Source organism: Mus pahari, chromosome 5 (assembly GCF_900095145.1).
Source record: "Mus pahari chromosome 5, PAHARI_EIJ_v1.1, whole genome shotgun sequence".
In the NCBI taxonomy this organism is placed as follows: Eukaryota; Metazoa; Chordata; class Mammalia; order Rodentia; family Muridae; genus Mus; species Mus pahari.
In genome coordinates, this window is record NC_034594.1 from 164,268,419 (window position 1) to 164,295,283 (window position 26,865).

The window sequence follows — 26,865 nt, forward strand, 5'->3', positions numbered from 1 at the left end:
GCTGACTATGTAGAGATAGATGATACTTTTAAACCTACTTTTGCTCCTGTCTGATTGTGGAGTACCCGAAGCACGGCTTCCTTCTTGCTCCTGGGGCAGCTCGTCGACTCCCTCTCTTGGCAATATTGTGCTCAGGGTAACCCAAGGGTGATGTATATTCCTTCAGCATCTGCTGGAATATGGTGAGGGAAGCCTGTTGAGTCTGGGCCGGAGCTGGAGTGCATCTGGTCTGCTGGGTACCATGGTACCCACAGAGCCCAGCAGCCTGGTCCTGGCTTCTCCTCACTCCCTCCTCTCAGAAACATGAGATTGTGGGCCAAACACAGGAACGGTGAAGACATTGTTGTAGGGTATCTGAAGGAAGGGGTTCTTATCTCTGCCTTTAAATTCACCAGTGAGGGTATTTGGGCTAGCCAGGATTCTTGCAAGCTAAGAGTAACCACTGACCAATCCTTTGAATGTGGATTAGATATAACCCTTTGGAGTCAGGCATCTTGTACCAACTTCCCCACAGATTACTCATTATTTAAGCTTTTGGAATATCCATCCTGAGGGCCCAGCACTATCTCTTGTGTGTTCACAATCAGGGATTTTTAATGCCCCACCATAGACACCAGTACAATAGACTCGGGCATGGAAGGATGATAGCCTGAAGAGATGAGAAGGACAAACAACCCCTCCTCCCCTTCTTCCCTACTCCCCTGCACACCAGCCTTCTTATGAGGCAGCAACTTCATAACCTTCTTGATTTGACTGGTTACTGCTTCTCCAAATCTAGCCCTCTGGGCATCCAGCCTGCTCCAGTTAGCAGCGTAGTTAGACTTCAAATAGAGCTCAGCAGCTTTGGATTAAACATGTTGGTTGTTCTCAAGATGTCCAGGCTAGAAAAAGCCTCCTCTATGCTTCCCAAGAGCCAGATTGAGCCCCCAAAGTAGGTCCAGGCTCGATATCCTACATAACTTGCCAAGAGACTCTTAGTCTATAAAAGGACATGACAAGTTCTTTGAGTCAACCTGTCCTTTAGGCTGTGAGGCATACAACATTCCAAGCTGTTTGTTCCCTGGAAACACCCATTTGGATCTTTTTAAAATTTCTTTCTCCTTAGAATCACTTTTGTTCAATGAACTGCAATCAGTTTCTTCCTACGAAGGGTTTGAGCATCACATGGGACTGAGAACTAGACCTTCGTTGTCCTCCGATGCCCTTTAGTATATTCTCACTCAGAACTGTTGAACAGGCTCTGTCATGAGTGGGTTGCTGTGGTAGACCAAATCTTATCCCAGCCCTCAAGAGCTGCCTGTGGAGCACGTGACTCTAAACAGCTGCCCGTATGCACATTGAGGGTTACTGAGGAAATGGAGATGCACCTGGGGGATCATAGGATGAGTAGCTGTCGAGCAGTGCTGTGTGCCCAGTGCTCCAGTAATGAAGGGAAATATGCCAGTGTTCATGCCAGAGGCTACTGAGAAAATGCTGGGACGCAGCTGCCTATGCCATCAAACTCCAATCTTACCAGTTCAGTCACTTACAACCTGCTGGTGTGGTTCCTTCCTCCAATTAGATTATCCCACTCCCATTCTCTGTTTAATAAGTACAGACTCCAAGAATGAGAAGGGGCAGTGATCATAACTGATTGGCTTAGCATGTGCCCAAAATAGAATCCTCACCCCCCAGCCCCCACTTGCTAAAACCTCATAGAGTTTTGGTGACAGCAGCCACAGTATAAAATGCTGATTTCATTGCCAACTGATGAACACACATGTAAAACCCAGCATTTGTCTTGTTGAAGGAAATGTAGCCTGGTGATTTCTATCAGAGTCTGTTATAGAGACCTAGTAAATTGGTTTCTGAAGCTGACCAAAGGTTGCAGTTAGAAAGTGTGCCCCCCCCCCCNCCCCAAGCCATGGCAGCCACTCTCAGATAGAAAGCACACGGTCCCCCGAAGACAAAGATCATGGTGGCACTCTCCTCTGACACGGTCCCCCGAAGACAAAGATCATGGTGGCATTCTCCTCTGACTTCCTTCTGGAATTCTCGTAGAAACCTCTTACATTTCTCAAATGTAGTCTTTGTCCTTTTCACATGTACATTTTTTTTTGCTTTATCATGATATTTATTTTTAATTTAATTAAACCACCCCCTTCCTCTTCTTACTTCTACTCCTCCCATGCCTAACATCCCCATTCCCAGCACGGGGCGGTTCAGTCCTGTCCACATAGCCTCACTATATGTCCTCATAGGATCACATGTAGGTCCTCACTGAGCACTCAGGTTACTGCTTGCTTTGAGATGCCTTCTCGCATTTGCTGAGTTGGAAGGCCACTTTGCCTTTGCCTGGATAAGGTGCTGCTTTGGGCCACTGTTCTAGGTTGGATATTTAGCAGCGCCTGCTGTCATGGAGGATCATGGTGGTGCTTTCTTTGGGGATAGAATAAGCCTTGTCTTAGAGGACCAGATGCTTAGTGACAATGAGCACGGGGGCTCACTCTGTCCCTCTCTTGAAGCAAGCAGGCAGGTAAATGCTCAACACAGGAGGCAGAGCCAAACTGAGAGCTTGGGAGGCCCCAAGAAGTATGGTAGGCTGAGTGTTGGGATAGAAAAGCAGTAGGGTTTCTAGGGGGCACTGGAGGGAGAATGAGTGTGAGTGGCAGGCTCAGGCCAGTGTGAGTGGAACTGGCCTTGCTGGTTCTGTCAGCTCAGAGCTTCCTGCTTCAGTGTGCACGGGGCTTTGCCAGCCTGTTGCACTGTGATATCAAGAGCACTAAAGCTTTGATTGTCATTTCATGTGTGGTTGGACATCGCCAACCTTAGCTATGGAGAGGTGAGGCACATAGAAAAAGAAATGAGACAGGAACCCGTAGGCAGGGGGCCTTTTATGAACTTTGCTTCAGCCATATGAAGTTGCTAATTGTCAACATTTGTTTGGAGCCATTAATCAGCAGAGGACCCTTCCCAGTGATTAACAGACCAGGCCATGAGGTCTTTGCCTTGGTGGTGGCTGGAAAGACAGAGTCAGATGAGATAAGGAATGGGTCAGCTGTGGGGAGGGGACTTGTGTGGTGGGTCATCCAAGCCAGCACGTGAACTGGAACCCAGAGCTGCAGTGACAGTGATGAGATGGGGCAAGGCTGGTGTGGACGTCACTGTGCCATCATGAGAAACCGGGCACTAGCAAGCGAAGTATGATGTTATGAGAGCTGTGATCCAAAGCACTGAAGAGTGGGGCAGAGGGACATGGCAACTGTGAGGTCGCCGTGGCTTGAGACAGACAAAGAGAGCTGAGGTACAGTCAGAACAAATGGAGAAGGCCTGCAAGGAACATTTGAATTACATAGGAATAGTGAACGACTATTAGCGTGAATTTCCCTCCAAAGATTGCATACGATGCAATTTGAGGGAAAGTATTCATTCCTTAGAATTCAGTTTTAACTGGATATCTATGTTTTTTATTTGCAGACTTTGTCAAACTTAGTTGGGAGGCGCAGGTGGGTGAACTGTCTGGGACAGGGGTGTCCTGGTTAGTTTTCTGTTAGTTTGACACACCTAAGAGTTATCTGGGCAGGGGAACCTCAGTTGAGAAAATGCCCCATTAGATCAACCTGTAACCAAGTCTGTGGGGCATCTTCTTGATTAGTAACATAGGAGCCCAGTCCACTGTGGTGGTACCACCCCTGGGCAGATGGCCCTGGGAAGCAAGCTGAGGAAGCACCTGGAACAAGCCAGTGAGTAATGTTGTTGCATGGTCTCTTGCCTTGAGTAATTCCTGTCCTGACTTCCCTTCGTGCTGGATGGTGATCACATAGAAATGTGAGCAAAATAAATGCTTTCCCCCTCAAGCTGTATTTGGTCAGCGTTTTATAGAAAACAAGCTAGGTCAGAGAGTCTCTTGGGTTGTAAACGTTAGTACTGGAATGTAAGGGGGCAAACAGGGAGGCAGAGGCGGGTTCTGATGCCTGGGAAGTGGGAGAGAATTATTTACAAGGAAGAGGCCATGAAGCAGAAAGTATGAAGCTTCCATTAGACATCCATGCAGAGACCCAAGGACATTGAACAAGGACATTGCTTGGAAAGGTGGGTCTGGAACCAGGACATGAAGGCAGGTCAAAACCAGGAAAGGCACTCAGGTCTCAAGCTAGAGATTTAAGAACTAACAGAAGAAATGTAAAATGGGAAAGAGAAAGAAAAGCCATCGGCAGAACTGCCGAGTCTTTCCCTAAATGACCAAGCATTTGAGAGTACTCTTAAAGAAATGGGGTATAGCCATTCAGAGTGACCGTAGGGAATTTTAAATGATATTGTAAACTCTTATGGTAAGTGAAGTGTTATTTGAATATGTTGTGATTGATCCCAATTATGTAAAGACAAGCATGCAGAGATGAGACTCCATGAGCATCCTTGCTAGCAAGCTGGGGTGGATGTCTCATTTGTATGGCAGGAGGAGATTTTTATTTTGTTATCAAATTTGTTTGGCTTTCAGGCTATCTTTAAAAGAGCATGTGCAGGTCTGGAGAGATGGTAAAGTACTTGAGTTTAGATTCCAGCACCCCCGTAAGAAGGTGTGTGTGTGTGTGTGTGTGTGTGTGTGTGTGTGTGTGTGTGTATGTATGACTGTGACCCTAGAGCTGTAGAGGCAAGAACTGGAGGTGCCAAGGCTTGCTGTTCAGCTAAGCTTGCGAGTCAGTCGCTTCCATGTTCACTGAGTAGCTCTGTCTCAAAAAATGAGGCAGATACCAATAAAGGAATACACTAGACATGACTGCTGGTCTCTATATCAAGTACATATACGTGTGCACATACATATGTATTCATAACATACACACACACAAATGACCTCTTGTCTCTACATCATGCAAACACACGTGTGTGCTACATATGTATACAAACACCAAACACATATAAACAAACAAACAAACAAATAGATAAATAGATGATATTTTCAAGATGACAGTTTAAATTTTTTTCAAGTCAGTGTTTAGAAAGTGTCATTTGCTTTCCTGAACACTGTTAGGGGATCATTTTTAAGCACAATTTTTTTCAAAAGAATGTCTTGGCAGCAGCTCTTTTGCGTTTTACTGTCCAATCAGAGAAAATGGCGTGTCTCTGCATGTGCCTATATCCCTCCTTCTGACTGTCCTTGGCCCGACAGTGAGGACCAATGGGCTTATCTAGCAAAGGTTTATAAACAACCACCTCAGTATGATAAATGCTCACTAATTCAAAGATGGAAAAGCCACATCTTTCCTAGAGATGCTTCCTGCTGGGGTCCCTGGGATCCCAGGGTGGGGGAAAAACAGGCTCCAGCACTGCTGCTCTTCCCTCCCTGTGGGGCACCCCTGCACAGGGAGCAGGTGGACCGTGGGGTGAGCTTGTTGCCTGTACTAAGCACGTGTCAGGAGCTGTGCTCGAGGCTCTACACACTCTAACCAAGCATCAGAATTCACCTATAGCTGCTCCAGAGCAGTTACATTAAATCTATACTCCTGGTGAGGAGCCATCATGTCAATCACCCAGAACTCCAAAAGGTTTCTATTCGGTAGCGTCCACATTGTGTGACTGAGAGAGGGTGAGGATAGACAGTGGGTGATATTTCCTAATTTCTTCTCCTGTTTAAGCAATTTTTAAAATTAGTTTTCATTCCCTGAAGACACAGGAAGTTAGATCTACTATAAGTGATCTTTCTAAATGGAATCCCTGTAACTGCGTTGTCCAGACAAAGGGCTTGGTTGTCAGAAGTTAATGTCAGTTAGGGGAAGTATGAGGTATAGAGGCACTCTAGTGTCGTGTAAAATGTTTCAAGTGTTTTAAGTAAGGAAAGTATAATACAGGACTGCATGTGTGGTAGCCTGAGCTAAAAATGTATATGTGCACAGAAGCAGGATGGAAGACAAACCAAGATCTTAACAAAAGCATCCTGGGTTGTATCCGTCATTTTCAGTTTTCAAATAGATTGAATAATTTTTTACAATGTACTTCTATTCTTTTACAGATAACCAGATGGGGAAAAAAATCAAACAAGGTTTATGGTCTCATCTGTAGGGATCCTGGTACTCCCACCAGCTTTTGGTGGAGCTCTGGGGCCCACTTGCTTGTGGAAGAGAGGTACTTGGCTAGTGTAATTTTTATCTGACAGACAGGGAGTCATCACGGTGGTTCTAAGACTCTGCTTTGACTGAACCCGTTTGTGTGTGAGACCCATTCAGTGAGGGATGCTAGCCTTGTTCACACTCAGCACCACTGCATGAGGAAGACTAGGGACACATATGGGGGAAAGGTTCTAGAAGGCTTCTAAGACAGAGCTTCTATCTTAGAGCAATCTCTTGTTGTTCACACCCCTCATCTCTGCTCCCTGCTCCCACTCACAGGGCAATTTCTAATGTGCATCATTTTATTTCATGGTTGTAAATTTGCCTGTAAACTTTCAGCTTAGCAGAAAGCTGAATCACACTGAGCTAAGAGAGCATTTCTGAGCAGGTCAGCAAGTCAGCCTGACAAGGCAACTGCTGACCTGTGGATTCTAAACTCGGTGTCCAGTCATCTTCCCAAAATCTCCCAGCCCAGGACATCCCAGGCCTTTGGCCATACTCCCCTCTCCCCCATGCCGCTGCGCCTCTCACCCACCTTTGCAATGGTTGGCTCATTTCATAAGCTTGCCCAGTGTGGCGTTAGGGGCCGGAGACACAAAATGAACAAAAAGGCCAGTCTCTCACAGAGCTGACACACTCATCGGGAACACAGGTCATTATACACTTACCAGGCAGGGCTGAGAGTGGCAACAGTGCTGAGAAGGTGCTGGCAGAATTCACACAGCAGGCGTCCAAGCCAGCAGAGCCACAGAGTAAAGGGAGGCTTCCTGACAAAGGCTGTGTCAGAGCCGAGTGCCACCAGGTTCAGCCACCTCTGGGGCTGGGCTAAGATGAGAGTGAGAAGGAAAGCAGGTACAGCATCCTCCTCGGGGTCAACACTGGCAGAGCGTAGAAGCCACATCTAGCAATGAAGAGCAGTTCAGTCCACAGAGTTCTGGGGCCTCTTGCCCTATTAAAATGAACATGAATAGATTAGTAGTAGGGGAGCCAGTGGTGACTTTAAACAGAACAGGGACAGACTTTTACGTGTACTCAGAAAAGTCATCCAGGCAGCTGTTCGGAAAGTGAATTAGAGAGCTGAGGTCAGAGGGGACCAACAAGGAGTACGCCAAAACTCAAGAGTAGCCTGACCCGATCTTACAGTGGGTTAAGTGAGAGAAAATAGAGCCAAGAGATACTTGGTAGATGAAGTGAGTGGAAGATGGTCCTTCACTGTTTGTGGAATAAGAGGGGACTTTATTAGGGTGAGCAGTCCAGGAGGATCATGGGATTATCGTGGAGGAGACTTTTTCCTCCCTCAGATATATGGGTCTGAGCTCGATGAGTGTCCGCAGGAGGATTCTGGAGATTTGACTCAGGGTACAAACCCTGCATCACTGCAGCCCAGATGCACGAGAACAGGAAGGGCAGGCACAAGCCCAGAAACTCCCCACTCCAGCAGGGTTACGAGACTGAGGAGAGAATCAGGGGAGCAGAGTAGGTCCTCAGGGAGCACCTGTACCTAGGAAGTGTATTCAGGAAACGGGGAGAGGGGGAACTACTAGAACAAGGAGAGTGGCCAAGACACTGGACTGTTACAGAAGCCAGGGGTGAACTGGTACCAAGTTCTTACAAATGCCATAGAATATGTTTCACTGGACAGAGATGTCACAGTTTGTAAGATCATCAATATTTTATGACCCAGCTGCCACATATATGTTGTGCTATGTGTGTACCAACATGAATACATACACACAGATACACACAGATACACACAGACACACACACACACACACACACACACACACACACACACACACACATTTTTAAAACTCCAGAGCCGGGCATAGTGGCGTACACCTTTAATTTCAGCACTCAGGAGGCAGAGGCAGGATCTCTGTGTGCTTGAGGACAGCCTGATCTACACAGCCAGTTCTAGGCCAGCCAGCGTGACATAGGGGAACTCTGTCTCAAAAAACGTAAATAAACCAAAAACAAAAATTGAGGCACATATGAGTGCACTTGAAACAACAAGTTGAGGATTAGTGAGTATTGTTTAGATTGATTGGCAGAGGGGTTATGATTGACAGAAATGAGATGGGTGGGAGACCTACAAGAGGGAGAAACTTGAAAGAAGGGTGGGGCAGTTTCAGGTGGAAGGTTTCCAAGACCTAAGAAACTGTATGGGTCTGTGCAGAGGTACAGCCAAGAGAGCACAATACAGCAGGTGTACAGACGTGCAGCCAAGAAAGGACAACACAGCAGGGCAGGCCAACAACAGATGAGCTGCTTGTCTCCTTATCTTGAAAGCGCCTAACAAAAGCAACATAGGGTTAAGGAAGGACTTACTGGGCTCACAATTTGGTAGGAGACAGGAAGGTCATCTGGCCAGGGAGGTCACAATGGCAGGATCTCGAACATCTTGTCCCATTACATCCATAGCTAAGAAGCAGAAGGTGAGAAATTCTCGGCTGGCTTTCTCCTCTTTTTTTCAGTGTGGGCCTTCACCTCATGGTTAGGGTAGGTCTTTCTATTTCAGTTAACCTAATCTGGAAGCTTCTCACAGGGATCTATCTCCTTAGTGAGTCTTGATCCCACCAAGCTATCAGTATTCACCACTACTAAGTCTGATCATCGTCTTTCCAGGTACAACTGTTATTATGGGATGTGCTTTGTGTTTATGAACAAGGAGAGTCCCAGTGTTGAGCCCTAGAATTAGACGGATCATGGCGCTGACCAACCTCCCTGCACCACTGTAGTAGGCGCCTGCACCACCTCAGGGGTGGCGAGAACTCTTTGTTTCATGGGAGGGAACGGTCTAAGCAGGACAGACTATTGGAACTGCTGCCTAACAGTGAGAAAAGATCGACTAAGACAACCAAGAATCTTAGTAGGTGAGGGGCACACCTCAGAACCCGTCTTCGTTTCCACCTGTGCAGTTTGCCAGAGCCACCAAGCCCTTCATGCCTGTCTAACTTCTGTGTAGGCAGCTCGATTATCTTCTCCGTGAGCTCTCCTTAGTCCCACCTACTCCTTACCCCAATCTTGTCATTGCTTGTGTTTTGCTATTTTGTTGTTCATTATGACATGCATACATGAGTTTCCTCTTCCTTCATTGTAAGCTCCGTGACCCAAGAAATGACCCTAGAAATGATCTCCACCATTCCATCCAGCCCCATAAGATGCTGAAAGGGATCCATGACCCACAAAAGACAAATCCAAGTCATAGGTCTGGGTTGAACCATGTGCAGAGAAGGCAAGTAGTGGACCAAGCTGTGGGAAGTCAAGCTAAAAGATCTCTGGGAGTGGCAGAGGCACTTGGAGAGGCCTGACCATGACCTTACTTGTGTCAGTGCTCATCTCTAACTAGAGGTAGGTAAAGAGTGTCATACCCATGGCTCTTTTGTACTGACTGGAAAGAGAGATGTTTGAACATGATGCAGCTCTCCTACAGAAGTTATAATCACAGCAAACTTCTAGAGTCAGATACATTGTGTGAATTGGGGGAGACTCAGATCTGTCCCTGGAACCAGGGTCACCTGGGCATGTCTAGTCCCAGCCATTTCTTTGCTGGGTCAGAAGTCCAGTAAGCACTTAACACTTCAGCAGCCAGTGATGTAGAACCCAGGCTTTTTTCCCCGGAAGTCTCATTTCTCACCGTAGAGATTTGCAGGGTGTCTGTCTGTCTATTTCTGATGTATGTTCTCATTCTATAAGGTGTGGCACATGGAACAGAGCTTGTGACCTCTGCAGCAACATTTATTTATGCAATGAAGGTCACAAGAGATTTGGAGCTTTCCTGTATATTACAAGATGTCAACATTTAGCCCTTACACCCATCCGCAACCTCAGGCAGGCTTGGGGTTGCAGCCCTAAGTACTTGTGGAGGAGCTCACAAGTGTTCCAGAATCAGCAGGCTGCACCTTGGCCTCTGGGAGGAAGCACATAGCAGGTACTGGTGCACATCATAGGTTCTAGGTGGTCCTACTCTCTGGCCATATTCAGAGTGGGCAGGGAAGCTGGTCACTGTCGTCAAGGGTGGCTGGCTCACATGGCTGGATCTATCACCTTCAGGCTAGGAAGCTCTGCCTTCCCTGAAGCAGGTGAGGAAATGCCTCGGGGGATACCTGCTCACAGAGTGTGTTGTCCCAGGCATTTGTGTCATACCAAGGAAGCCTGTCAGAGCCCTGCTTTTCTCCTGCAGGCTTTCATGAGTTAACATGTATTTTTGAAACAGTTCCCATTTGCTAGAGGAGTCTGGGTTTGCGTGGGATTGAATGAGTCCTATGTATCACACGCTTAACCCTCAGATCATCTGCACCAAAGTGGCTGCCTTCACAGGAAGTAGAATTAGACACTGTTGAACTTGGGCTGGAGCACTAATCCGTGTTATGACATCACCAAGTCTCCCAGCTCTGTGGAAAACTTCCCAGCGCGAGGTGCTGCTGTCTCCATGCATCGATTCATGTGTGTTCAATCCCTGCATGGGTGTCCTATGATCTGTGCGGTAGGTAGATGCACCTCTTGAGAGGGCTCGTAAATGAAATCTGTACAGTCAGAATCATTCATTAGATGCACGCGAGGAGCTATTATTTCACTTTAAGGGTTCTTCTGTAATTAGAAAATTTCATTAAGGAGGCATAATGTTTCTATATTGGGTCTTGTTTAAATGAGATAATCTTGGTAAGAAACAGATAAAATTACCAATCAGCTTCTACTCAGTAGTTACAGCTTAATTATACCATGTTTCCTCCAGTAGGAACTGTGGAGTTTGGAATGCTGCCTTTATCACCAGTGCTCAAAATGTGTAGCCAGGAAAGCCAACCTGTCAGAGATATTCCTTGTTTTTCCCTGATGGGAAATTCTGCCCATTAGAGTAGGTCCTCTCATGTTACCTTCGTTCAGAAACACGAGGATGCCAGCAAGAGCCTAGGTGATGAGTGATGTTCTATTGAAACAGTAAGTTCACCCATGAGGCCATTTCTCAGCTCAGAGCTCTGTGAACTGTGTGTCCAAGTGTCTGCTGCTGGAGAATAGCTCCTTAAATGAGATTTTCACTCTTGTTTCATAGCAGGCTTCTCAGATGATTGTACACACGTGGTTTCTAAGTCTGCACTCACCCAAAGGTTTGACTGGGCATTGGCATAGCTGGTGGGTGTGCCTGACTATCAGATGAGAGCTGGTCTGGCGATCAGAACACTCCTTGTCTATCAGGCTCTCTCTCATGCTGATCAGACTTCAAGATAGAAACTTCCAGGAATGGGTACTCCAAGAGACCCAGGCCATCAGCTTCCCATGACCTTGCCTTAAAAAATCTCAGAATGTCATTTCTACCAGACTGTATTGATTAAATGACAAAGTCTAGCCTTTATTCACCTAAAGAGAGTTGTGACATGTAACTGTACTACCAGAAGGAACAGGTAACATTGGTTTATCAACAATTTGGCATGTTTCTTCAGAGGAGGCACATTCTCTAGAAGAGCCAGATTACATAGATATGGAGAGCACACACTTCATGGTGGACAGTGTGGGGAGGCTATAAGATGCTCAATATATATAGGTGAATTCCTAGAGATCAGTGCTGTAGGGCATCATGGAGAAAGCCTGTTTCCAGGACAACCAGGAAGCATCCTACAGAAAAGCTCTACCTATTGGCTCTGTATGTACCTTAGCCACCCACATCACAGACAATTAAAATTAGAACTTGGCAAGGGATCTATTTTTACACATAACACAAAATGTCTAAATTTACATGTTTACCTGGAAGTTACTCCATGAATGTCCTATTCACACCAAATCTTTAAAGCCACTTTCATATGAGAACAACAGACACATAAGAACCACAAAGCAGTGTCCCCAAGCTGTGCATGGTTTGCCTGATTTGGAGGTGGAGGTTTTGACTCACATTTTGGAGGTGCCTAGAGAAGAACATAGAGTATCTTTTGTGCTTGCAATGGACACTTGGTGCTGGAGAAGAAGTCACTAAGCATGTGTGCCTCGGGTTCTAACTGCTTCTTTTGCTACTGGCAGGAAGATGGGTTCTGGTTAAGTACCAAGGGTACCTGGGTCTGGGGAGCCTCACCAATAGCACTCTTGCTTTCTCCTTCCTCTGCTTGTTCTTCTCTGGCCCCCTGGGAATTCATAATCTGCCATGAAAATATATAAGCAAGGTGAACAATCAAACCACATAGCTAGAGACCATGCCAAGAATACGTTCAGTTTTGCAGTAGACACGGGGTAAAGCATTCATACGTAGGAAAGGTGGGGAGAATGTCTCTGAGAGGAGATGGGTAAGCACACAGTGATGAAGGTTACCACATGTCTTATTCGGTGCTGCCATGACAGAATGCTACAGCAGGGTTGCCATATAAGCAGTAGAATTTTCATACAGTTTTGGAGGATCAGAGGTCCGGCATGGTCAAGTTATAATGAGGATCTTCAGATGCAGACTGCCTGCTTCTTATTGTATGTGCAAATGGAAGAAATAGCACAGGAGAATTCTCTGGGTCCCTCTTATGAAGGTGCCATGGGATCAGACATGAGACAAAGTCAATAAACTATCTTCGTCAGTCATAGGCCAAAGGCCCCCTCTGATGCTGTTATATTGGGGTTTTGAATTTCAACATACAGGTTTGCAATGTAAGCATTCATTTTACAATCTTGTATTGATTTACTGAGCGTACTAATAGGATTCTAGAGACAGAAGATGCTAGAGATGCAATTTCATAGGGCCTATATTGCACACAAGTAGGTGGGCGTTTGGCAAGATTAAAGAATACATTTCAGGAGGTTTGGGGTAGAAGAACATATGACACAAATTAACCCTAAGGGCCGGGACAAATATGGGAGGGGTTGAACCCCACAGTTGCCTGCTTCTAGGTAGATAGTCTCAACTAGATGCAGCTTCCCTATTCTTCGGTTCCTGAGATGTCTACACACAAGCACACACCTCATGTGTGGAGAATATCTATTCACCTCTCAGATGCAGACCTATGGCTCACTTCAGCCCCCACTTCCTTTTTGCCTACTGGTACCGACCAAGCTCCTACTATGTAGTTCTGTTGTGTGACAGTTTCTAGGGAGACATGAGTAAATGTCTCCTTATTTCACAGAAAGAACTAAAGAAAGACTGAAGTAACACCTTCAAATCCCAACTTGCTGAATGAATTTGTTGCAGGTATTATGGAAGTATAAACGAAGAATAGTTGCATAAACATCTATAGCTCAGAGGCAGATGTACTATCAAAGCCCACCCCGAACATGGGTGACAATGAGCGTGGCAACCCTGAGGTCTCTGCTCGACCGTTACGAAGCTTACAAGCTAGAGAGCCCCCTCCTTTTGGCAGTCTTTACTGCTTCTATGACCTGAAGAGGGAGGGGCCTTGTGAATCTGGTAAGCTTCTGGGAGTCTCTGAGGCTTATGAGTTATTTTAAGACTTCCCAAGTCTTAAGGAGCTTCCTTCCTACTCAGGACGGAATAGTTCACATTGTTGTGTAGAAATTGCTATACAACATTGTGTCTGAGGGGACTAGGGTATACAGCTCTTGTGTGCAAAGATACACAACAAGACACACAGTAATCACAGGTTATGAGGAGTCAATGAGGGAAATGACGTGTGGACAGACCGATAAGGATAGGTGATGGCTTTCTAGGGGGATCAGCACCACCCTTGCAGCAAGGTGGCATTAGCAAGCATTTGTGCTATGTTAAAGGTTCTTGAGTCACATGTTATTAGGGACCAAATTATGACTCTGTTTTCTCAAAGTCCAACCTGCAGGCTGCCGGTGAGTGCAGATCCCTCCCAATGGTCACTGTGCTCATGACAACTCTCTCTCCTCAGGGAAAGGAGACGTGTTTGGGGACGTTTTCTGGAAGGAGGCTACCCTTGCACAGTCCTGTGCTAATGTCCGGGCCTTGACCTACTGTGACCTGCACGTGATCAAGAGGGACGCCCTTCAGAAAGTGCTAGAATTCTACACAGCCTTCTCCCACTCCTTCTCCCGGAACCTCATTCTCACCTACAACCTGAGGAAGAGGGTGAGCTTGTGGCTTGGATTCTTTCTAAGCTTTTTTTTTTCTTTTTTTCCTGTGCACTTTGGGTAATTGCTGGGGCTGGAGAAATGGGATAACTTTTTATTTAAGTGGAGAAGAACACTCCATGGCAGCCCTGTGCCAACTACTTGCTTTGTTAGAGCTTTTGTTGTACAGTGGAGAGGAAAGCAAATCTGTTGGTCTAGGAGGTGGATCAGACTTAGCGCAGAGAGGCTCTGCTCTGTCAGTCTGTGGGTTGTAGTTCCTAGCACCTTGAACCTTTTAGCACTTTGGAAAGATGGATAAAATGGGGGCTTCTAGAATGGCTACATGGAACCACCTGATCAATGTCCACTGTACCCCCAGGGCCAGGGACCTGTAGAGTGGTCTAAAGCTACCATGCGGCTGGCTGGTTAAAAAATTTTATGAAAAAGACCGAAAGTACGAAAGTTTGAGTTCAGCAAAGAAAGCTGTAGGATTCAGTTGTCAGGAGGAAGCTTTTTGTAGCCAGCCTGTTACTTGAGAAGTAAGAAAAGAAAATGTGTTCCCCAAAGCTGTTTCTTTCATACCAGGTCGTCTGAGTTTTTCCATCTCTCTCCATATTCTCTGTGAAGTCTTTAGTTTCTCATGATATTTTGTTTGTTTTAAGTCAAGATCTCACCATGGCAGCCCTCAAATTTTCATCCCCCTCTCTCAGTCTCTCAAGGTCCATACCTGCCCTCATGACTGGCTTTCTTCTATGCCATCCATCATTGTTGGTTAAACACTATCATGGCCACGCCAGACCAAGAGGATGCACTTGGAAGGATTTCATAACAGTTTCCCTGTAGTGACCTCATACCTGTCCCACTTTCACAGTTCTGTTCCCCGCTCTAGCTCATGTGTGGTTTGTGCTGAAAACCTTCCTGCCTATGTGTGACAAACTCCTGCTAGCCATCCGGACTCTGAATGATTCATTGCCTCATTAGGTCTCTCCTGGTGTCAGATGAACTTGACTAGATAAAGAAATAAAGACTCCCTCTCTTCAGGGGACCACACCTAACAAAAGTGCTGTATGGGCAGGCTAATGGCAGTTCATGCAGCTACTACAGTGATCATGATTCCCCCAAAGTGTAACAAGAATGTAGGAGGGGGCAGCTAAGGAGGGAGGCAGAGGAGCCATGTCCAGGGAATGAGTCAAGTATAGAAGATATGCTGGAATAAGGGAATAAGGGAAGAGGCAGATAGTCCACTAGGAGAGCTTTTGACAATGTCCAGAGGAAGAAACCTGAGCTTGGCACTTGAGTCCCTTGAGCAAGTTTTGTTAAGGCCAGCCTTTGGCTCTGCACAGTAGGTCTTTTTCTTGCTCTAGTCCCTCCAGTGCAATGCCCTGAGCAGCCTGCTCAGAGACATGGGAGCACCAGAGCATCCCATGTCATCAGTGTATAACCAGATAGAATGTCTGCAACTCATGCACCATTCAATGATGAGGGGAAAGAGGTGGGTCTCCGTGTCTCTGTTTTCCTATCATGCAATACAGTGTGGTAGAGAAACAGTTCTCCAGCTCTTTGATTTCAGGCCTGCCCACGTGGGCTGGGGATTGCTAGAGAAGTGTTCCTTTCTTGTCTGCTGGCTGGGAGCATGGGATGCTTTATGAAGATACTTTAAGCCACGTGGATTCTCCAAAAACCTATTTTTTGGTTTATTCCTTCTATCCATGAAAGCCAGTTGATTATAATCGGCTCTCAGCGTTGTTGGTGATATGGGTTGAAAAATATGCAGTTTGAGTTATTTGGAGAAGTAATCATTTTGGAATAATTGTGGCTCAAGTAAATCTGTCTAAAAACAAAAATAACAAAAAGCAACGTCTGTCTCAGTGGTCAGGCTGGTTTTATGCAGATCGAGTGATTGACAGCTCTAGAACAGAGCAAGAACCAAAGTTGTGGGCAGTCTCAGACCATCCTTTCAAGTGTCAGATCCACAGAGAAGAGAAGGTAGCGCTTGCCTATGGACCTGAGGGTTTCAACTCCAGAACATCATGGGAGGAATTCAATCATCCGAGGAAGAGTCAAGCTGATTGACCTCGGAACTTTTGTCCCATCCCAAGTGCCTCTAAGTCTGGTATAGAAGCCAAAATAATTTTAGTGACAGCCTTTATGTAAAGAGCCATTCTTTTCTTGGAAAAGGAGACTTGTCATTTTGGAGCACCCATTGTCGTTTCCCATTGTGTCCTTCTGTGAATTAATTCATGGTTGCACAGGGCACCAAGGATGAGAACATTACATGCATGAATTATTCTCCTAGCTACATTTTTTTTTCTGACAAAGTGAAGTTATTCTTGTGCCTGTTTCCAGCTTGGCAAAAATCAGGTGAATTATTTGCTAAGAGTCCCGAGGACACTGTGTTATCAGTATCTGTCTGGGGACTTGTCTCATCTCATAGCCCTCCTCCAGTGCACAGCAAAAACTCTGAGCCAGAATGCGCCTCAGTATCCAGCCCATTTCTCTTCCTTGTCCTCACCATCCATGCACCACAGATAGGACATGCCACAGGAATGCCACAGAGCTGGTTGGAAATGAAAACTCTGAGCCAGAATGTGCCTCAGTATCCAGCCCATTTCTCTTCCTTGTCCTCACCATCCATGCACCACAGATAGGACGTGCCACAGGAATGCCACAGAGCTGGTTGGAAATGAAAACTCTGAGCCAGAATGCGCCTCAGTATCCAGCCCATTTCTCTTTCTTGTCCTCACCATCCACGCACCACAGATAGGATGTGTCACAGGAATGCCACAGAGCTGGTTGGAAATGAAAGAATCAGAGCCCAAATAAATCCCAGACCAGAACATTCCTGAAGCCTCCTTGTTTCCCATGCCCTCCATATTCTAAACCTTATCTTTCTACCCCTGAGCCCAGCTGGATTCTGCTGCCTTCAGAACTACTTTAGCATCTGGGCCAGGAAGGTTCTTGTCAGGTAATGCTGTCCTCCAAAGTCATGTGAGGTCAGTGTAGAGCCAGACAGGAGACTGTCAGCGTTGACCTTCCATTTTTCTTGCTTGTGAGTTTTGAGACAAATGAGACTGATTTGGACCTGCCTCTGCTTCTTAAGTCTTCTCTAATTCTGGACGAGGAAGAAGGCTCTTCATCTTGAAGATGGAGAAGATTAAGCGATAGCCTAGGACACAGAACACTTGATTAAGTTGATTTTCACTGTTTCCTTCCAGGTAACACTCTATCCATTATCATCATGCGCCTTTTCACAGAGGGGGCCTTCTGCCTCTGCTCAGAGTTCCTGCTCTGCAGAGCTCGACACAGCAGTAGAGTCATGTTGAGACCACAGGTTCATCACCAGAGAGTGAAGAGAATCTAGCATACCTGTTTTTGTTTTCTGAGTGGAGCAGCCTATGCAGTGACAGGGAAAGAGTGGATTTATCAGCCCAGAGCCTGCTAGGGTGCTGGCTCTACAAACATCTTTCTGTAGGCCCTGAGGCGCCTTCTGCAGGCAGAGTTGTCTTGCTGCTGAGAGGAAGATCTTGCCAACTCCAGGAGGGTGAGAGCAGCAGCAGCAGCAGCATTGTCTCAGGGATGATTTATATCAGCTCTGAAGTCCTTGGAGTCCATGATAGTGTTACCTAGCCATTATGTCTTCTCAAGGGAGTAAACCAGGAGGCTGTGTGGAAGAGAAGCCCCTTTCCAAGGTTACCCAGACACTGACAGACTCTGAACCTGTCTGTGCTCCTGTGGCTAATGGTGTAATACCCATGGCTATCCTCCCCTGGGTAGGGGTACTCAGCCTTTGATGCTGTGACATGCTTTGGCTTTCTTCAGGTTTGTTGACTTAGGGGATAGGCTGGCTGTCTTCTTAGCATCTTCAATGACCTTTGCTCCCACTGGTGAACACAGAAGCAGGAAAACCTGTCAGACCCCAGACTAGTGGTGATGCACAAGGAATGCACATGAAGATTACTATTTAGCCAGTATACTGGGAAATGACCTGACCCATTACTAGAAAGTCACTGCTTTGAGGCTAAGGTCCCAAGTGAATCCAGGGTGGCTGCGGACTGGGTGCTGACTAAGCCTGTGCTTCTTAATTTATAAAAATATAACATTTTGGTATAGTGGCTCACATCTGTAATTCTAGCTCTTGGAAAGGGGGATGAGGCAGGAGGATTGCTGCTAGTTCAAGTCTAGCCTGGGGTACATGGCAAGTTCCAGATCAGCCTAGGCTATAGTGTGAGACTTTATCTCAAACAACCCAACAATAACAAAAAGGAGACAGCACAGGATCACTGATTAGTGTTATTGTCAGTTTCGTGCATATTAAAGTATAACATGGTATAGCAAAGCTGGGCATGGGGCCTCATGTCTCAAATTCCAGCACTTGGTACAGGCATGAAGATTGCAAATTCAAGGTCAAACTGGGCTGTTGACTCAATTTGAAGCCAGCCTGGGCGATTTAGTGAGACCACATCTCAAAACCCAACACAATAAATGCAAGCTGTCCCTGCAGGAAGCACCCTGTGCACATTAATCTCCTTTTGTCTCACCCCCATCTCCACTTCCAGGCTTGAAGAGTTGAAGTCATGCTTGGTCCCCTTGTGTTAGGAGCAGGCCTGCTTCTTTGGTTAATGACTTGTGTGGGCTCCATATCCCTGTGGATGGGAAGAGGTGTCACCCCACGGTGCTCAGGGATTGATCATTAGGACAGTAAATCAAATGTACCACAACTCAAGGATGCCAGCATACAAGCAATTAGGTAATTACCAGCAGCCAGTGCCAGGGATAATTGGCATGCAGGTAATTGGATGGGCGCTTTTCATCCTCCAAGTGTAGGGCTTTCTTTTCAAAGCCAATATTATTGTGTGTGCGAGTATTTTTTCTGCAGTGTTTGCTTATGATAATTTATTCCAGGAGGGATTTTTTAAAAAATTGTAATTAAGGCTCAACCTGGTGTGTTTGGGAGGGAGCTGATATCCATCACCAGGGCTTTCTAAAGCAGAGGTTGCCATGGTGAACTGTCTCGAATGCCGTGCATACACTTCTAGCCCACTTTAACCAAAAGACATTTTCCTCCGCAGAACTCAGAACCTCAGAGGTCTGTAGAGAGCTCTACTCGTAGGTGGTATTGAGAAGCCCTTTCTGTACTTCTTATTCTTGTAGAACGCTGGTAAGCTAAGAAGAAAGACTATAAAGCCAGGTGCTTAGCAATAGCACACATTTTCCTGCTGCACACTGGTATGTCATAGCCTAAGTTTTTAAATGATCTCTGCCTAGCCAATACTTTCCTTGTCATCTCACCATAGTGAAGGCTTCTGTAAAATTAAAATCATCTATTAGACTGTCAAGCCAGAGGGAATATGAAATCATGGTGCTGGAACCAGAGGTGGCAGAGGGCGCCAAGGATGGGATCAACACTGCTGCAATCTTGGTAAGATAGCAAAATATAAATCAAAATCAGTCTCCTTTCCCCTCAGCAGGACCAGGAGGGACTGCTGAGGACCTGGGCAGTCTTACCCCAGTCCTGCTCTTGCCAGGACCCCAGCAAACGTAGAGTCTGCAATGGTCCCTGGGAAGTCTAAGGGGTCACTCTTCATTATGTCCATGCCACCTCACAGTGCAGCGGCCAGGCTGGATCTTCCACTTCTGGGAAAACGGTGACATTCTGGGATGAATGTGAATCTAGGAAATGTCTCTTCATGGCTAAGCTCTGCCACTTGCTAGCCGTGGGTAGGGACTGGTGAGCACTGAACAGGAATGGCTCTTTCTGGTCTGTGGGTTCATACCTCCTCCCCCAGATGGTACTATTGGATGGGATGACAGAGAGCTGAGTACATCTCCTCACATGTGGTAGGTACAGCCCTGTTACATTCCTTCCATCACTCATAGGAATGGAGGCCATCGGTGCTCAGAACGATCAGATGACTAGATTTTATATAAATTCATAAAAGCACACATGTATGTTTGACTTGAGAGTAGAAGTCAGGCTTCCCAGGGCACTGAAAACAGAAGGATGTGGAAGATGGCATGGGATAATATATTCAACATGCAAAAATATATTTACATGAAAATATCTGTAACTAATATAATGTTATGCAATAAAATATACAGTGCATTTTTGAAGAAATTAAACCTTTGATTTTATCTTTAAAATATGTGAATGCTGTAGCTAGAGTCATGTGTTCAAGGCTTGACTCTGCTCGGCAACTGCAGATAGTTCCCTGAACTCTCTGGTCCTGGGTTTATTCATTTATACAATGTTATCCCTTAGGAGGGCACTTTGATAACAAGCTATCAATGTGTGTGCTACTTGTACCATAGCCACTGCTGAAGATAAAGAGCCAGTCTAGGATGTAAGATTGATGTCAGTTATGGGCAAGTACATTGCTGTTTAGGAATTCAGGTGTCCTGTCAGCTGCTAAAGTGCAAATAGAATAAGGGATAGAAGAACTGAATTCTAATACCCAGGAGTCTCTTGGTTAGATCATCCCAAAGCTAGATCTTGGGACCCTCAACTAGCACCTTCTGAGTGTTCCTAGAAGGATGCTGCTGCCAACTGCATCATGGGTAGAATTTCTCCCAACCCAGACTATATGGGGAAGGGGCATCAAGGGCTGTGGGCATTGGAGCCTAAGTCCAGTCAGTTTACCTGACATGATGTGACATGTCGTGTTGACCACAGACTGGGAAAGATCTGACCTGGTATAGAGGAGCCCAAGGTCCATGTACTCTGTGGGAAGCAGCATGTCTTAATCATGTTTTCTCGGGTGTGCTAATGAATCCCAGGTCAGGAACTTAATAACCAAGTGAGCAATGTGCATTCATTAAGAGAGAAGCACTGTAGAGAATGGATGGTGGCTGCCCTCAGAGGTGAGTCTTCCTATGAAGCATCAAGAAGCTGAAAGATGCTCCAGGTTGGAAACATCCCCCTCTCACACACACACTGTCCTTGGGAACTACATACACACACATACACACACACACACACTGTCCTTGGGGACAGAATACACACACACACTCACACACATATACTCACAAAACTACACACATGTATGCATACACACACACACACACAATCTTTGGGAACTACACACACACACACACACACACACAGTCCTTGGGAACTCCTTCCACATTCAGCCCACTTCCTCCTGCTATATGCCCTTGAGCTCTTTCATTTCTGAGGAGTGAACAGCCAGTGCTCCATAGAGCTTTCAGTCCTTTCCTGGACCACAGGCATTAACTTCAGGAGGTTGAAGATGTTCCCAACCAGCCTCAAAGCTGTGCTAGCGAGTCACTTTATCTGTGAGCCAGGCATGCTCCGTGTTTCTGACAAATCTCCGGTGTGGTAGTGCTCCCTGTTTCTACGCAAGTGCTCCATCCACTCTTCCATTCTTCTCTATGACTTTGAGCATATCCTCTACATTTCCTAGCTATCTTAGATTTTATTCAAGCATCTCCTAAGAAGTGGAGAGTCAAGGCGTGGAAAGAACCCAGGCTGCCCTGTGACTTCTGGGATAGCATCTGCCTTTGAAGAGATCAGATGAATAGAGTCAAGGCCAGCTCCTCCCTTCTGAGGAGACTTTGATCACCTGCCTCAGGTGTCATGGACCCAGTCTTCCATGGGCATCTGTACACATCATAACTTTGTCACTGTGTCACATAGCTCACTATGAACTTTGTTGACGTTGGTTTTCTTTTACTGTCCCATGGCAGCCATAGTCTTTGCTTAGACCTCTAGAGTAAAGAAAGCTTCCAGTCCCTCAGAGGACCCTCACTCCATGGCTTCTCTTTAATCTCAGTCTAGGGGAAGCCTGCTGTGTTTTGATCCAGTGAGCACCACTCGCCTCTGGGGAGCTCTCGTTATGCTTCTAATTAACTATCACTGAGTATCTCCCTTGCTGTCTAGACGGCTCCGGGGGCCAGGCCTTGTCTACTTGACCTACTTGTCTGCCCTCCCCAGATGACTTGAGCATTAAGAACCAAGGGGATAATCAAAGTACCTATAAGGAAATAAACTGATCAGTGCCATGCCTCCCTCCTGTTCCTGTGAGTAGTTAAAGCCTTGCCTGCAAGATGGCATCTGTAGAGAAGCCTTCCTGCTTTCTCCCTCTAGAGCTTGGCTCATATATCCTATAATATCCCTTGAGCCTTCACTGCTTTAGAGGCCCTAGGTGGCTAGGATCTCAGCCAGCAACAAATAATAATCGCCTTTCTGCCAAGTGTGCACTAAAGTGTTCGCATAGGTTATAATCTCACTAAGGTGCTAAAGATTCAGAGGCTCCTGTGGGTTAAATGAATTCAGAGACTCATGCACTGAGAAGATAATTGGAGTTCCGATCTGAACTGATCTCGCAATGATCAAGATTGGGCTCTTCGGAGTGGTGACCACAGGTCTCTGATCTGGAGACACAGATGTGACCTGTAGGCCTTCAGTGCTGTGAGGAGGCTGCAGCATCCAAGCCTGCTATCTCCTGAGAAGCTCTGTGTAAGCATCAGGTCCCTGGACACCACATAAGTGCGTCTGGGCATAGTGCAGATATGCTAGGGCTCGCCTATGGTTGCCGGTGCTGGACAGTCTGCTCAGGGATAGGGCCTGTGGGTTATGCTGAGTTCACATCACTGAGCGGTGAAGCACAGTGAGACTGGGTGATCCTGATCACATTCTCTTTCTTGTGGCTCAACTCCACTGACGCAGAGGTGACAGAAACCTTCTGTGGCAGGAACAATCAGGGATATAATTTGCTTCTGGCCATCATGAGAAGCCAGAGGAGTGACAGCTTACAATTATATGCCAGCTTCAGTGGAAATTCACTGCTTGGCTGGGTCCTGGAGACTCAAGCAGAGGCCTAGAGCGTAGCCAGGACTGGGAAGAAGCTTTTAAACAAGGAGGGTTTAGTAACCATGAGCCATGGGAGCAGTGGGGGAAAATGTAGGTGGGTACTGAAAAGAGATATCAGTTTACTCACCCAGAGACAAACCTGGACCCTTCTAGGTACTGTCGATGGCTACTTCATTGCTGGGTGGCGGGTTCGGTAGCAGTGGTTAATGATTATGCATTTGCCTGGACGTGCTGAATTGAGAACAGTAAGAATCAGTTTGCTGAGCAATAAGAACTCAAGAGAGTCTGCAGAGGTTGGAAACTTCTGACCTGCTTCACATCTCCCTCCCCCAATCCCAAGTGCATTTCCAGATCTTTCTCTATCTGCTTTTGCCCAAGGAGAAGTTGCCTGAAGATTCCATTGGGACTGCTCAGGCTTTCAAGATAGGGCATCCTTCAGGGCTAGCTTTCTTACCCGTAAAGCAAGTGGGTCAGCATGGATGGAGAAATTATATTCCCAGGGGGTTGGGTAAGTTGGCTGTGTCCTCTCCAATTCCCGTGGCACATGGCAATATTATAGCAGCCCAACAGCTCCCAAACTATTGGATTCTAAGGCTTTTTACTGCTCCTGGGCCGTGCTTAGTAATGAGAGCCAGCATATTTTCCATTGACAGGTTTAATTTTTAAAAAGCCCCTTTGCTTCAGGCAGCATGCCGAGGACTGTGCCTTATTCCTTAGAGATCCATTTGCAGACAGCTCCTGTGTGCTGCTGTATTTCACTTCCTTACAAATGCTTAAACCATATGAGGAGATAACGTCTGGTCTGCCAAGTACAGATTTTTAAAAGACATCACATCACATGTTTGTGTTATCCCGCATCTAAAATCCTGCACACTGCAGCCACACCTGGCGACTCCTGTAGGTAGTGTGCCGTATTGCACTCTATTTCAGGGGCCCTCTGGGACCACATGGGTGAAGTGAAGCTTTCCACTAGGTTCTCCTCACCATAAGCAGGAAGAGATAAACCCATGCAGGCTTGGGATAAACCCATGGCAGATGGTGGGGTGGGAGAAAAGTGTGTCAAGAGAGAACACTGAAGACAGGATGTTAGAACTCTTGACAAAGAGAAGTCTCTTGCCCACAGAAGTTGGCAGGCGCACAGCTCCCGCAATGTGCTGAGCACTGCTCCTAGGTTTGATTCAGTTGGCAGTGGGACGGACCTGCAGCACTTTCTTGAAAACCCTGACTTACAGAAAGTTGGGGAGCTTGAGAAATAAAAGCAAAGGCGCCCATGCCTGGGGGTTTTGGGGAGTGAGTGAGTTTTGCACACAGTTTCTGGAGGAGAAGAAACTGTGCCTGTTTGGCACAGCCTAACTTCTTACTCAGGGAGGCAAATGCCTTTGCAAACCCCAGACTGTGAGCTGGGCAGGCCAGATCCAGGTTTTCCTGATCCTCCCCCTCCTGGCCCAGTGAGCACAGCAGCAGAGCTTGGTTTGGCTGTTGAAGCACAAGCTGAGGCTGCTGGAGAGCTGCCAGCATCTTCATCCCAGGCTTTGTGTTAAGCACCTCCTAATTCCTCTCTGACATTTCTCTCAGGTTGGAACCTGAATAGGAATGTATTCAGCACTAAGCCTGTTGACTAGTGCTGGAGGCAGGGCCCAATTATCTGTGGTCATGGGCAGCTGAGCTCTGTGGAGTCTATCAGCAATCATTTCCACCACCCCAGTGAATCTGTCAGCAGAGATGTTTTCTGTGACCAGGAGCAGTATGTGCGCGTGCACTCACGCGAACACACACACACACACACACACACACACACACACACACACACACACATACACACACTGCATTCTAGGCTTCTTCCTGCCCTCCCTGCCCCTATAGAAGGCTGCTCTAGGTACACAGGGTCATAGTACGGTAGGGCCTAAGCAGTATCCAGGCTATCATGGCGTGGGCCCTGGCCACTACCGCCTCTCTCTGTGGAGTCAGGCACTGTCTGCACCTGTGTGCACTTACCTCTCATTTCCTTGGCCTGAGGGTGGCTTGCTACCTAGGTGTACTGGCCTCCCTATGGGGAGTGCTGCTGGTGTCTCTGTGTGTGTGTGTGTCTGTCTGTGTGTGCATGTATGTGTGTCTGTCTCTGTATGTGTACGTCTGTCTGACTCTGTATTTGTGAATGTGTCTATGTATGTTTGTCTCTTTCTATGTGTGTGTGGGTGTGTGTGTGTGTCTTTCTCTGTGTGTGTTTGTGTCTGTGACATGTCTCTCTGTGTATGTTTGTCTCTGTCTCTGTTTCTGTGTGTGTCTGTCCGTGTATGTCTCTCTCTGTCTGTCTCTCCCTCTCTCTGTGTGTGTCTATGTCTTTGTCTCTCTCTCTCTCTGTGTATGTATACATGCTTGTGTGTATATCTATATGTGTGGGTTTTTTCCCCTATAAATGAATCATCCCAGAAGGTGCTCTAGGGGAGCAAGCTGGAGAACACACCCAACCCCTCTTGGCTCCCAGTTCCCCCGAGTGTCTTCCACCCCTGCTAGTGCTGAGTGTTGTGGACTCAGCTCTGCTTGGCTGGGAAGACTTTGTTCCTTCTTTTGGGAAGATACAAAAATTGCCAAAGTGCTATGCAGTGGTTAGCAATTTGTGGACATGCACTTCATGGAGACTGAATGTTCCCATCCAAGACCACTGACTTTTGTGAAAAAACAACTTTAATACTTAGAATGTGCTGGGCAGGAGGGGGTGTTGAGAAGAATAGGAGATGGGCATAGGAGGCACTTGAGGGCCAGGGCCTCTTAAACCAGGGCCCCTTCAAGGAGTTTAAAAATAAATCATGTCTACAACTTCTCAGAGTTGAACATAGGACACCTAAGATGCCAAGGCTTCAACCAAGGCAACAACAGATTCCTCCCTACTGATAGTATGGGGAGCTACGTGTCTGAACCTTTTCATGGCAGACCCTGTTTCCACTTTGCTGTGGCCAAGGGCAGCCTGTGGGGCAGCCTGGCTCTGGGCTGCCAGTGCCATCTGAACCTTGAGTCTCAAATTACTCCCTTAGTTTCCAGCTGCTGTTCATGGCTCTTCTAGTATTTGTGTGCACCCTGCATTTCCCGGGATTCTCAGGCTTCTCATGAATCACATGAGAAGCATCTAAGAAGTGGCACTGTGATACCATGGCCCTCAATACAGTCATACAGGGGTCTCCTAGTGGGTTAGTGCCTTGTGGTTACTACAGCACATTGTCACAAACTTGGTGGCTTTAAACAGCGAGTATTTTTTATCTCACAGCTCTGGAGTCCAGAGGTTGGGAATCAAAGCATCTGTAAGGCCACACTTTTTCTCAGCCTATAGGAGAGACCGTACCAGCATCTGGTGTGGCTTCTGACTATCATTGGCTTGTGGTAGCCTGGAGGTAGTCTCTGTCAATATTCAGATATCCCCTGGGCCCCTTATCTGTGTGGGAAAGTCTCCCTCTCCTTTTTCTGATAGAACGTCAGTCTTTGGAAGTGGGCCAACCTAAGGGGGAGTCCATCTTGAGACCCTTACAGTGGCTACATTTGCAAAGACCTCTTTTCTGCATAAGGTCACAAGCGTGAGTCAGACTTAGGACTTGGAAATCTGGTTAGAAGTACACACTGTAATCCACTACCGCACCCCGTTTCTCCTCTGCATCTGTCTTTCTATTCCTCTCCATTCTCTTCCTCCATTCCTCTCCCAGCCCTCTCTAAGGACCTTAAGTGGCACAGACAACATCTCTTCTTCTTCTTTTTTAAGGCATTATCAGGAAATTTTATTTAATTTTCATGTTGCATTTTTAAAACTCATGAAAAACCTCAGAGACATGTCACTGCCATTAACAGATAAGGAACATGAATCTCAGTGAGAAAAATTGCTCGCTGGAAAAGGTTATATAACCTAAAAGGAATTTAACCTTTTTTTCTTATTCTTTATTTAATTTCCTTTTTTATTAGATATTTTCT

General features: G+C 46.5%; 1 protein-coding gene across 3 annotated transcripts in view; it reads left to right on the top strand.

Annotated features, from left to right (window-relative positions):
- Positions 1–26,865, top strand: part of Kcnh1 (potassium voltage-gated channel subfamily H member 1) — a 306,520-nt gene that overhangs the window by 223,180 nt on the left and 56,475 nt on the right. For all 3 annotated transcript variants that reach the window (XR_003843895.1, XM_021198198.2, XM_021198199.2), the window contains exon 10: positions 13,904–14,100. Coding sequence is in view for 2 of the 3 variants with exons in the window: in XM_021198198.2 (XP_021053857.1) it covers positions 13,904–14,100 (197 nt within the window). In the remaining variant the exon portion in view is untranslated. The remainder of the gene's footprint in view (positions 1–13,903; positions 14,101–26,865) is intronic.